Source organism: Phaethon aethereus, assembly GCF_964289735.1.
Source record: "Phaethon aethereus genome assembly, chromosome: 2".
Lineage (NCBI taxonomy): Eukaryota > Metazoa > Chordata > Aves > Phaethontiformes > Phaethontidae > Phaethon > Phaethon aethereus.
Window position 1 is genome coordinate 145,471,390 of NC_138582.1, and position 13,458 is coordinate 145,484,847.

At 41.1% G+C, this 13,458-nt stretch overlaps 2 protein-coding genes across 2 annotated transcripts; one reads left to right on the forward strand and one right to left on the reverse strand.

Annotated features, from left to right (window-relative positions):
* Positions 1–764: 764 nt before the first annotated feature.
* CLXN (calaxin) lies at positions 765–8,350 on the forward strand (the record flags this gene model as incomplete). Its single annotated transcript, XM_081996399.1, has 6 exons — positions 765–825; positions 1,151–1,306; positions 2,952–3,056; positions 4,587–4,738; positions 6,909–7,013; positions 8,034–8,350. The coding sequence occupies 6 exons, from the start codon at positions 765–767 to the stop codon at positions 8,082–8,084; spliced, it is 630 nt and encodes a 209-aa protein (XP_081852525.1). The 3' UTR covers positions 8,085–8,350.
* Positions 8,351–8,474: 124 nt separating this feature from the next.
* RBM48 (RNA binding motif protein 48) lies at positions 8,475–13,294 on the reverse strand (the record flags this gene model as incomplete). The annotated part of the gene is made up of 5 exons (XM_081996509.1): positions 8,475–8,561; positions 9,563–10,092; positions 11,082–11,227; positions 11,360–11,550; positions 13,157–13,294. The coding sequence occupies 5 exons, from the start codon at positions 13,292–13,294 to the stop codon at positions 8,475–8,477; spliced, it is 1,092 nt and encodes a 363-aa protein (XP_081852635.1).
* Positions 13,295–13,458: the final 164 nt, after the last annotated feature.

A 13,458-nucleotide genomic window follows, 5' to 3' on the forward strand; every position in this document is an offset into this window, starting at 1 on the left:
TCTGTCCTGTGTCATACCTTATTTGACATTTACACAAGTACCTGCAACAGAAAGAAATAAAACGGAAATGAGAGCCCTAGTCTTCCAAAATACACAAGCCGGTATGTCATTTTAATTGTCTGAATGTAACTATTTGTGCTGGGTACCTGTGAGCATCAAATGCTGCCGTCACGCTTTGGAAGTGGTGTAGCTGCTCAAGGGGCTTACAGGCTTTGCCTATAAAAGCTGCTTTAACACCGACAGTGAAATGTTTCTGTTTCCAATACATTAACAAATACGTTATGACTCCTCTTTTTCATGAGGGAGGAGTAAAGTCTGGTCACAACCCTTAAGCTGTATGCGTTTGTACAGGCAGCCATGTCCGTGAGAAAGTGGCGTGAGTTTCGGGTGGCACCAGGCAGCCCTCAGGCATGTTCCAAGCTTGAGCAGTGGGACAAAGCCGAGAATGAGCAATGTGGGAATAAAAGCGTTTTAATAGATTTGTCTTCTGATGCCAGATGAACGAACAGTATTGTATGTAGTATTTAATTTTTAGCTCTTCTTTCCAGAAACATTTCTAGACGTTTGACGTTCAGTTATTTTCTTTTATACAACTGCTATCTTGTAAGGTACGGTAAAATTTCTCTTTGTCATGACTGTATGTATGTATTTATGTATGACCCGCCGGTGTCGCCAAGCGACGGCGGCGGCCGGGCCCGCCGCTGCTCTCCCCGCTCGCCCGCGTTGCCAGGGCAGCGGCGGCGGGGCGCGGCGAGCCCGCCGCCATGAGCAGGAGGAGGCAGCAGCAGCAGCTGGTGGACTCGCTGGGCCGATCCGCCAAGCACTGTGAGTCTCCGCCGCGCCCGGCCCTGCCGCCTGAGCGCGGCGGTGGGCTGCGGGAGCCCTGCCGCCGCCTGAGGGCCCCTCGCTGCTGCCGGCCGCCTGCCCTTGTCCCTGTGCGCATTCCGTGGCCCTGTCCGCCACCACCAACCCCCGAGAGGCGCCTCCCGCCGACCCTGGGGAACAGCGGGGAGCAGGCGGAGGGGTGGGGGGGCGTCGGTTTAACGGTTAACACCTGAGGTGTCCGGGCTCTGTAGCTTCACTGTGCCCTGCCGTGTGTTTTTACCAACTTAAGTTATAAAATACGTTCACTTGTGTTTTGACTGGGCAGTTAATAAAAGTGAAGTGGAATGTCTGATGAAGGTGTTCGACACGCTGGTGGCCGAGTCCAGCAGCCGCTTTGCCGCGGTGGGCTTTGACCGTAACATGTTCAGAGACACTCTGCACAGCGCGTTTGGCATGACGGATGATGTGATCATGGACAGAGGTGAGACTGATACTGTGTAAAAAAGAAGCAAGATTTTAGTTTTATGTTGTTGAGCCGATGAGCATGCCTGGACAAAATAGTGCCATCTTGTCCCTGTAAGGACAGCAAAGGAAGAGTTATGCTCGGGAGCTGCTGAGTAAAGGATATCCATCTTTATTTTTTCCTTTATGCGGCATAGTTTTCCCTTAGTCGGGGATAGCTCACGCTCTTGTACGAGGCAGACCAGCCAGAGCGGCCGTTGTGGTGCCATCCCGTGGCTGTTTCTATCTCGGTCGCTGTTGTGTCGTGACAGAAGAGGGCAGCATGGTATCACTTCCCTCTCCGGTGGTTTCACCTGGAGCTGCAGCCACTGCTGCGGCTGGACGGCTCCGTCACAGGCTTGGAAGTCCCAGAAAGGCATTCTGTTAGCGTGGCCAGCTTCTGGAATAGAGGTGCTGTGAACAGCACTGAAGGGATTAGGCAGGTAATGCAGGGAGATGGGAGTAATGAGTCAAATAAACCCTTGGAAATACAGTGATTTCAGGGATTCATAACGTAAGGGCCACATTTTCAGTTGCTGTGAATGATGTGAATGCATGAATGATGTACAGGTGTCTAGAGGAGGATGTGGAGGAAGCATGAGTCTGCCATTCTTTTCAGCCTCAGGCTGCCAAGAGCCACCCCTTGGTTCAACTTTCTCCTGTTCTCTAGCAGGAGGGGTATTTAAATGCCATAAAATAAAAAATTGTTGCTATTTTATGCAACAAGTCGAGTGTGGCTTGGAAAATACTTTACATGGACAAATTCTTAGAAATTATTTTAATGATTACATACAAGGGGGATGATTTCGGTTTGCAAAAGCGAAACTATTGTTTTCTGATTCCAAAATGCTTGTCTCTGCGTGTAGAGGTGTTCCTGTAGCAAACTTAGTAATTAACATTCTAAAATACGAATTATTATAGGTGTTTGATGATGCTTTGAATTATATCTTGTGTTTGAAGTACTATATTACAGACTGTACGAATAGTGAAGCTGCAAGATTGAAAGTTTCTCAATTCAGGGAAGGGAAAAGAAAAAAAATATTTTGGTACATGAAAGACAGGAGGTTATTTTTCTTCGTATGTATTGTTCTAGGACTACTTTCTCCAAGATTTTCTGAGACAAAACCTAGTAATTAAAATCCTCTTCTACATTCAAATATGCCTTAGTGTAAGGGATGTTGGTTTATTTGGTTTATGGCTGCATGGAAGCATAAGTTTAATGGTTAACACCTGAGGTGTCCAGGCCCTGTAGCTTCCTTGTGCCCTGCCATGTGTTTTTACCAACTTAAGTTATAAAATATGTTCATTTGTGTTTCGACTGGGCAGTTAATAAAACCGAAGTGGAATGTCTGATCAAGCATCTGATCAAGTCAAGAAATCAACAAATCAAACAAAATGTCTTAGCCCGGCAGGATTCTGGAGTGGAAGATCAGTAAACTGAGGGGCAAAATCCCCTTCATTGTTATGGCTTAGAAGAATTCAAGAAGGGTAATCATACCTTGATGAAAGCAGAGAAACATCTTTAGAAAAATGTGGGTTTATATTTTCATTGCATTTAAGAAAATATTCTTTTGTTTGCATTTCCCTGTTATATAAATTTTAAATGTATCTAATACACTTCCCAGTGTTCCGCACATTTGATAGAGACAATGATAGCTGCATCAATGTGGTGGAATGGGTGGAAGGCTTATCTGTATTTCTTCGGGGGACACTGGAAGAAAGGATTAAATGTAAGCTTTATCTGCATGTTAGTATTTAGTAATCATTGAATTCATGGCTATTAAATTACACATTGCTTTTGTTATAATTTAGTAGTTTCTCTCATAAAGTATTTAGTAATTGAAGAGTGTAATGCAATGAAACGGAATTCTGAAATGGCTTCCCTGAGACAGAGGTTTTTCTGTGTAAACTGCCCTTATCATAGCTGCTACCTTGTTTTGTTGCTGACAACTAGTGTAAGAACTCAAGCTTCTTAGACAGTTTTGACAAGATATATGTTTTTGTATTTACACACAAAATTAGAAAGAAACAGATGTAGCTCAAGGCTGATTTTGGCTAAATAACACAGTCTTAAGCCAATCAAGACCTGTGCCAACTTTCATTTACTGGCACAATGGGGACACAGCAGCAGTGCATTAATTCCAGGAGTTTTTCAGCTTGGAAGCATAGATGGAAATACTGAGTCTGTTTATAAGATGGTCATGAGAAACTCCACAGTAATGATGGAGAAAGATAGGGGAGAAAAAAATAGCAAGAACTCTACAATTTTAAGAGGCGGGAAAAAAAATAAAATAGGGCATGTGGGGGAAAAAAGTATAATAGAAAAAGGAGAATGACAGCATGTTGTTTCCATAGTTCCTAGGTTGCAGCATCAGCCATCCCTAATGCACTATATAAATTCATCTGGAAAGTGGCCTGGGATGTCACAGCACTAGGATGTGTGTCCAGGATGTAATTCAGTACGTCAGTACAACTACAAGCAGTAAAATATGCAGCACGGCTTGTAAGCACTGTAGAATATACTGGTGCATATAGTGTTGTCTGTCATAAGTATATGTCAGTACAGTTTTTCACTGTAGACATAGTCTTTGTCAGGAAAAAAAGAAAAAACAAACCTCTTGTGTTCCAAAACTGAAGAGTTTTGTTTGTTTAAATAGGTTTTGTGAAGGATAGTAAAGTTTATTATGGTCGTAGATTTCTGACTCCAGGAAGGTAGAAACAATTAGAAGAGGAATTAGGCAGATACTCAAAACACTCTGTTACAGGGTTTTTCTCTTTGCATTAAGGGATACTTCAGTTGTCTTTTCCATGCTAGTACAGCTCATTCTTCCTTTTCCTTTACTTTCCTAACCCACCTTTTGAAATAACAAGGATGTGTTTTGTAGGGGCAAAGTCCTTCTGATACAGACAGCTGGTCCCCGCTGTGGGAAATTTGGCTTCTAAACCAGAGCATTGTTTATATTCTAAATGGAAAATTGTAGAGAAGTTAAGATCTGTAAGTTAGTATGGTTTCTGGGAACTGAAAATTATTTATTTGAGCAGAAAGAGATTTTGGATATGAAGGATAAACAGGCAGTAATTGACTAGTATGTGTATCAAAATGTGATACATATATTTCTTATTAAAATATTATATATGATAAATGTGGCCTAATAGATATGCTGTACAACATACAATTCACATTTTCGTCTATAGGTAACACCTTTAATGGTGTGTGATATAGTCTGTATGAACTTTAAATTGATTTATCTCTCAAAAAGACTGTTTTGAGGTTTACGACCTGAATGGTGATGGATACATTTCAAGAGAGGAAATGTTTCAAATGCTGAAGAACAGCCTTCTCAAACAACCATCGGAAGAAGATCCTGATGAGGGAATTAAGGACTTGGTAGACATAGCACTGAAGAAAATGGCAAGTACTTCCTCTTTGTGATACTTGAGTGTCTTTCAAACATTCATTAACTGAAGCTTAGAACATTCCTATGATGTAACAAAATACTGTGTCTGATTTACAGTGGGATTCTGAGCCACAGAGTTAATTACATACCTGAGATTAACAAGTCTCCTAAGGAAAGCCAGAAATACAATCCAGACCTAATGAGTGCCAGTTCAGTATCCTCACTTGAAACTGTTAATTTATTATGTGAATGTATTACAAACTTTTATGTATAAACTAGCATGTGTATGTGTGCATATACACATGCATGCCCAGTCAAAACAAAAGCCCACTAAAAAGTGGAAAATTCAAAAACGTAAGCTGCATTTATTCCAGTGTTAGGCATCTGCAATAGCTTTATTATTAAGTACATTTATCAATTGATCATGAAATGTCTTTATCCAATTTAAATATTCCATTAGAATAGTAACCTCAAGGTTAGTAATGTAAAACTGGCCTTCTTACCGTGATTAATCTAGGATATCCAGATCAGCCAGGGACTGTTTCAACATTTTCACCAAATCTAGAAATATAACCTCCCCTCCTATGGTGGTGGTCAGAAAAATCTCACTTAAAACCAGGTCTTGAATCCCAACTCCTTTTATTTAACACCGCCTCTTGTACTTTTCAAACCCACCTCTTTTGCATACCCTCAGCTGCAAGGACCTTAGTCCTTGAAAGTGCTGAGTCTAGTCTTGTGTGGAAAGCAAGCTATGACTCAGCAATTTGTTCATCTTTGGAGCACCTGCATGCGCAGCTTTCCTGCAGGTTGCATCCAAAATGAACACCCTCACGTTCTGGGCAGTTGATAAGTGGGCTATGCTAGTTCAAGCACAAGTGCTATGCTCTAGACATAAAGAATCTTCATATATGTAAGAACATACTATAAACTAATCATGTACATAATCCTTTCACCTTCTCCACGAGAACTTAGCAAAGCTCTGATACGTTTGAAGAATTTCCAGATCTGATTTGGCTGCTGGGCAGTTGTCCGAGTAGGATATTGCTGGCCATCTCAAATAACTAAACAACTATTAGATATCCAAAAATGCATTTTTGGAGTCCATCACTCAAAGAAGAAGAAATTACTCTGTGAGCAATTGCCTGTAGGTACCATGGCATTGTGACTAAGCATATGTCCAGGCCCATGATACTGTTTTCATACTTAAAAGTACTTGTAATGAACATGCTCATGTCCTGCTCTCCCTTGTGCTGAGGAGTGTAAAAGGTAGCGGGTACCCTGCCACTTCTGTTTCTCTTCAGCATCCAGCGGCAGGTTTTCCTGTTTGGGAAGCTCTGCCTACATTGCTCCTTGCCTTTGCTTTTCTGGCCTTTAGAACTTAAGCTCCCTGCATGTTCATCAGCTGTGATGGTTCCATGGCTTCATCTTCAAAAATTTTGTCCAGCCCTGTGCCTTGAACACGAGTCATATCCACCCATTAATCTTCATGTAAAACCTTTATTTTATATGGTTTAAAGAAGTACTTATGCTCACCGTAGTGTTTGTTGGGTGTTCTAAGCTGCCATGTCAGCAGAAACAGGAGGTTTTCAAACTACAGAAATACTAAAAACACAAGGATGCTTTTTCCATCCCCAGAGGAATATTCTGCTGAGCTTCTGCAGTACAAAAGTAGTGGGCTGGCATCAGTGTACTCCACCATACACTTCTGGGTGCTGTATGTGAAAAAGACAGGACAGAAGTATGCCTGCTATAGAAACCACTAGGGTAAAATATTTCCAGCCTCATGAATAGGGTGTAGGTACACTCATGATGTAAATACATATACAGAATATATCCTAACATTTTCTCCTACTTTTAAGTCTCCTACTTTTAATGTATGTCAGTGCAAACATGCTTGAAGTTTGTCCATGCAATTCTCAGCTCAATTCCCATGTTGAAGTTTTGCCTCATCTGGAGTTCTGTTAGCAAAGCCACATGAGATAGCTGAGCTTGCTCCACCTTTTATGCCTTAGGTAGAGGCAAAGGATATAGATCTTGTCTGAGCAGAGACTGATGGCCCAAAGAAAATTACTTTTGCATATAATCAAACTAAAAATAGAATCCATATCAATAAAACACCTGTTAAACAAAAATACAATTACTACAAGTAATCCTCCTTTGCTGAAAGTTCCCTTCCTTTTATAGGACTATGATCATGATGGCAAGCTTTCCTTCATGGACTTTGAAAAAGCAGTCAGAGATGAAAATCTTCTCTTAGAAGCCTTTGGACCATGTTTGCCAGACATAAAGGTACATCAACCTTGAGTTTAAAAAAAATGTGCAAGTACTTTCTCAACTGTTGTTAAGAGTCTGTATTATGGTATTAACTGTCATTACATGGGTCCTGCTGAAGTCAACTGATAAATGCTTCAGTTGCGAGATGCACATGCCGAGTTCATATCTACCTTTCACAGCACCAATGTTTCCATATACAGTCAAACACTGGTACCAGAGAGTGTAAAAACACACTGTTACGCAGTTTTTGACTGTCTTGGGGCAGCAATATGATGAATAATCCTGAATGAACACTCTCTTGGAGTAAGAAAATGAGACCATTCTTTTGAATAGTTTATACAAAAGCTCCAGGAATACAACTTTTATTTTTCAGTGCCACTAGCAACCCTGCCATCACCTCACTTACAGCCTCTTTTGGGAGAGGCTGGTAACCTTCTGAGAAAAATAGCTTGAGAGTGTCCATCACAGAGTGTGGCACTGCTGTCTTTCAATCACATCTAACTGGGCTTTATTTATTATCAATACATCTAATTCAATTCAGAGGCTTTTTTTTTTGAAGATTGGAATTTCGAACATGCTCATTTCCTCTGTGTTAAGTTCAACCGTGGAGAGCATTTCTGCTCTATAATAGTATTTTTCCTAATCCAGTAATCATTATTCTATTTGAACTGCGTGTCATTTAAATACTGAGTGTTGTGCCTTCACAGAGATGGAAAAACAAAATTCTGGAATACATGCAGTGATCCTAGAAACAGAAAAGTTTTGCAAGACTGCTGGAAACAGAGCAAGTTTTTATTTGCTGAAAAACTGCACTTCCTGCCAGCTCATGACCTGGTAGGCTGGAGGTCAGGAAAAAAGAGTCTCAGTGATGACATCATTAATGCTATGGCATTTACCTTTTCTAAGCTAAAAAGCAAAAGGGAGCCTCAGTGTAAGGGCTGTCACTACTTACACATTTCAGTTAAACATCTTTTCCAATTAAATTTAAATCCTTCAGTTAATTGAAAATTAACTTTTTTTTTTTTTTTTAAACAGAGCAGTATGGCTTTTGAACAGAAAACTTTCCAGGAAACTCGTAAACTGTAACTCCAAGTGGAATACTGTTGTAAGAGGTTTTTTCTTCATCATTCTTCACGGTATAGTAAAAATAGGAGCAACTTGAAACTATTGCAAAGTTTCAGTATTCCTTTACTGTAAAAGCAACTGAATAAATAGAACTTACTCCTGTTATTCTACCTAAATACAGTTCTTCAATGAGTTACGAAATATGTTATAGTATGAGGTACACAGGACAAGATTGAAACAGTAATATTTTATACTAGTTTGTTCATTCCAAGAAACAAATTGACACAATTTTTAACAAGGTATTACTTGGAAATACAATCTAAAATCATTTTATCTTTAACATAAAAAAATAAGTATTTTAAACTATATCCTTTAAAAAATAAACAGTTGGAAGATGCTGCCAGCAGTTATCTATATTCTTCTTCTCTGCTTTACAAGTGGTTTGGCTGAGCTACTCTCTGGCTTTTCCACAGATGTTCTTGAAACAGAATCTGCTACCTAAATTGAGGGGGGGGAAAAAAAAATTCTTAGTAGACTGTAACCATTCCTTTTCTGTGATAGAGTAAGGCTAGGTCTCCAGCATTTGAGTATCGGGAGGGATGTATTACTATAATCACACCTGTATTAAATTTTCCTGCAGAAAAATGCAAAAAAAAAATAACACTAAAGGCAGCATTAAATACAAGAGGTGAAACTTAGAAAATAAAGTGTTAGCAGTGCCATTTTTGTATTTAAATGACACAAACTGATTCAGATGGTCAGTGATAGACTGTTACATATCTACCAGAGGTGTTTTCAAAGTAAGGTTTAGTACGCTTTTTAGACCCAGGTACTCCAAGAAAAGGGAAGAGAAAGGAAAAACATGTGTCTTGACACATATTTTAGAAATTTATTTAATGTAAGGGGTGTTTATTTTTTGACTGGAGAGAAGCTTTTTCAAAGCAGTGTGGTTAGTCATAGTCAAGGGAGCCTTTTCATATCTTAATTTAAATGGAAAGTTCTATCATTCAGGAATGTCTGACCTGCTAATTGATGCATATCCTCCATAAAAGGTTACATAGCTTAAACCATGCTTTAGCATAGAAGTTGTGGTTCTGTACATATTTTAATGCCATAAGGAGTGCTGGAGCAAAATTACAGTGAACTCTGACATGATTATTTTTCACTCCCTTTCAATCAGAAAGCAGATACAAGTACCACACTGGAGTCAGCAGGACTACCTCCAAAGTTATCGTGCCTTCCCACACAGGGAATCAGTTAGGACCATGCACTGACAGTTGTACTTTCTGAAGTGTAGTGTAAGAGGTATGGAGTAGAATGGCCTGCAATATTGTGCATTATGAAAGAGTTTAGTAGTAAGAACGCTGGCTTTAAGGGGCAAATAAACTGATAATACTAAATAAATGTTGAATTAAGTTATCTTAGGGTATCTTTTTATGGATAACAAGTACACAATATATATATATGCTTGAAAATATCAGAACTTTCAGAATCCATACCTCTTTCAGTTTATTTCTAATTAATGTAGCCGAAGTATTCAATGAATCATCATCCATATCTACTTTAGGTATTTCTGGTAGCTGCGGACCAATAATGACTTCAGTATTGTCTGCATTTGTTCCAATGAGGGAAAACTTGTTACCTTCTTCTCTCTTCCTCTTGCGTTCTTGAAGGCGAGTTGTACGGGGCATAAACCTATCAACTCCGTTATCAATCGGAACTGTTCTTTGCTGCGTTAATGGAGTTGGTGGAGTATGTCCTCCTGGACAGACATTTAGAGTTAGGGATGTGTTTTGACCAACGTACTCAGAAGTTTCAGCACAACTGTTGTCATACTGGGGAAATGTCAACCGGCTCTGATTCCCAGATGGATACCCTATGTTGTGGGATAACCCATGAGAACTTGTAAAGCAGGATGGATCCCAGTTACTGGGTGCACACGATCCTGATGTAGTCTGTGGATGGTCATGCTCAGAGTTCTTCAAGACTGTCTTCTTAGGCCCCTCCACTTTCTTTAATACAAAGCAATCTTCAAAACAACAAAAAAGTAGCTTCACTATTTTATCTCATTATTAGTTCTAACACGTAAGAAGAAACATTTAGTACAATTACAGAAGCAACACCAGTGATATTTCATTCCCACCCACCTTTCTGTGATTCTTTCTTCCTAAGTGACACTTTACAAACTACAGTGTTTCAGCCCAGTCACTCAGCTGGTTTGACAGGAAAGCCTGAGCAGAATTGAGCATCAGTTTTGATAACACGAGGAAAATATGTCTAATGTTGCAAATCAATGATTTTTACTTCCAGTTATAATTTCAAGGATAGGCTTTCTTGCAGAAATACCTGAAGTTTTTTCTCGAAAAAACAGGTGTTTTGATGTTAAGAATCAGTGATTTTACTCCCTTTAAATATCCTCATGCAATGAATAATGTATCAAAGCACATAAACACAAGAAAGGAGAAGCCTGTGCTCAGCAGTTTGCTTATTTCTCAGCTTCCACAGCCTTCAGTGCTGCTTGGGAACTCTGCAGTACAGTGCCCTTTGTAAACCCTGTACTTTCTTAGCATTCCTCCAGCACTGACACGTAGGCTGGAGAAGTTTTTTCTTGAAGGTTCTGGTATAGTCACCTTTCTTACAAAACTGTCCCTGTGAGCATGCCTGAGTAAGCTGAAACAAAGGTGAAAATTTCCTGCCACTGCCTGAAATTTCTCATATTGAAATGAAAAGGATATTGAAATGATTTTGAAATAAAAAAAAAAAAAAAGAGAAGGAAGTATTTCATTATTAAAGCTTAAGCATTTCTTTATTTCAGTCTTAATCAAAAGCAAAAAATGGCCTTGAAATAGATACAGCCCTCTAAATATTGAAAGATGTCTCCATTCTGCTGCAAACATACTTAAAATGCATCTTTAAAACAGCCAGATACCAAGCATTTTCTTTAATGGGCACTTTAACCAAAACCCCACCCACCACTAACTGAAATGTTAAGATTTTATTGGAAATTTAATTACAAACCTCTTTGATTTGTTGTTTTTGCTATATACTTTCTTCTATCTTGCAACTTCTCCCTAGTTTCTTGGACTGTTTCAAATTCTGGAGCATAGCACACATGTAGCAAACTACCAAAGAAACTTCGTTCATCCATTTTTTTCTTGGCCACCCTGAAGGGAATTAAATTGTATTGGCAAAACTGAGGATTTTATGTCAACTCCCTAGAATCTTAACAGACTGTAAATAAAGCAGATGTAAAAGATGTGTAAAAGAGCAAGAGGCAGCATTGCCCCATCCAATACCTTGCACATTGCAGTTTTTGGAATTTTATAAGATAAACTTCAGTAAATGGCTCTGCTGGATATTCATCTAAAGCATGATACTCTTCAATGGCACCATATAATGCAAATTGTTCAACTAATTCCTTCATAACACCTAATGCAGGAACTCCTTGTATTAGTAAATAACGAGATTCCAAGTTGATAGTATAAACCTGGAAAAAAAAAAGAATAGAGTATTCTAAAATGTTCACATTCTTGCTTTACTGCAAAAGTAAGGAATTTTCTCTGTGTTTTTCGTTGTTCCTGAAATTCTCTTGGGATGCTGAAAATCCCGCTGTACTCTATTTTGACTTTGGGCTCTTGCAGGAACAGTAAGTACATCGTTACCCAAGACGTCTTCACCCCCGAGTAAGACCTGAACTCCAGCTTCTTACTCAAAGTAGAACACAAATTAGAGTTAACTCTTCTGCACTAGGTCAGAGTACTGCCATTTGCTGAGTAAAATCTGCAAGGCTCTAGCCAATTTCCTTGCAAGACTGTCCAGTAAACAGTTAATATGAGACAGTGTCAAAATAAAGCAAAAAAACCCTGTAAAACCTGTCTCATTCACAGGCAGAGAGGCCACTAAGGTAAAACACAGGGAGAAGAAAAAAAAAAAGTACAATTCCTTGGGGCAGATCGTGTGGGTACAAAGCTGTCTCCTTGCTTCAGTGATCAAACAGCATACATTTTTAAGACAGAGAGACATACCTAAGATACTGAGAAGCAAGGGCTTCCCCCAGCAGCTTAAAAAAAAAAAACCACTCTTTCTTGCTTTGCATAATGACTGTTGCATAACAGAGACTCTAAGGGAAGTTCTGTGACAGCTCACAACATACAACAGGTAGATAAATCATAAAATCAAAGGGAATTAATTCCTATTTTGTTAAAAAAAAACAAACACAGATGGCATGAGATACACCTCCTTCTCAAAAAACACCAAATGCAGGACAAAGAGGGAACCACTCATGAAACCAGCTCTCAAACGGCCATCATGAAAAAAACTCTCTGCAAATAGGTAACATAAATTGTTCTTGTGATAGCAGCTTACTCCTACCTGCTCTCTTTCTCAAGCACGCCCTAGAAAGTGCCTTTACAGCACACCATATGTCACGTGCACACACAAAAAGCGAATCCAGCATTTTTGCTGCTGTAATGATAAGTTCCTGCTATGCAGCAGGCAAGGCCCGTGATGCATGGCCTTCCCCTCATCTCCCCTGGAGCTGTGGGACACCAGAGCGTAAGCACAAAGGCAGCCTTGCGCACTCGAGTCCGGCCGCGTTCAGCGGCGTTGTGTGCCCAACTGCGTGGCGGCTGGTAACGGCACCACTCGGCTCCGCAAGCTTCTGTGCACTGCTCGTCATCTTTGGGTTTGTACTTGTGCTACGTGCATCTCTAAGTGGTTAACTTGCAAAACGCAACGCGGGAGCTACTAGATTTACCAGACCCAACTCCACCTATTCCTTCCGGCGCCTACTGCCCGCCTGAGCCCGCGCCCCGCTGCCCCTCAGTAGCAAGGGGAGGAGAGCCAGAAAACACCCGCAAAGGGGACAAGCGCTAACAAAGACGACCGGGCGGCGACACGGCTGCACCTGGAGGAACGCGGGGAACTCGGAAGCCGCGGCCAACAAGCCGCCTGCAGCCCGCTCCAGCGCTGCCCGCCAGCGCTGAGGACGCGGCGCTCCGGGACCAGGACAGACCCACGCCGCGGCCCTGCCAGCACCGCCCGCGCGCCCGCCCTCACAGCAGAGGCGGCCCTGACAAGGGCCTCGATCTCACCTTCACGGCGCGCGGCCTCCGCCCCTCCCGGTACTTGGCGCGCGACTCACAGACCGCCAGCTGCGCGTGGTGTTTGCAGGCATCGCCCAGCCCGCCACCACTACTACTGCTGCTGCTGCTGCTGCTGCCGGCCGCCATCTTCCCATCACCTGCCGCGCCCTGTGTAGGCAGCTCTAGCTGCTCGCCGAGAGACAGCCAATCAGGCAACGGGCAGAACTCCCATCGTCACCCACTGAGGCGGAAATCGACGGTGTCGATAAGCCAGACAGAAAGAGCCGAAACCCTCGATAGAGAAGCCAATC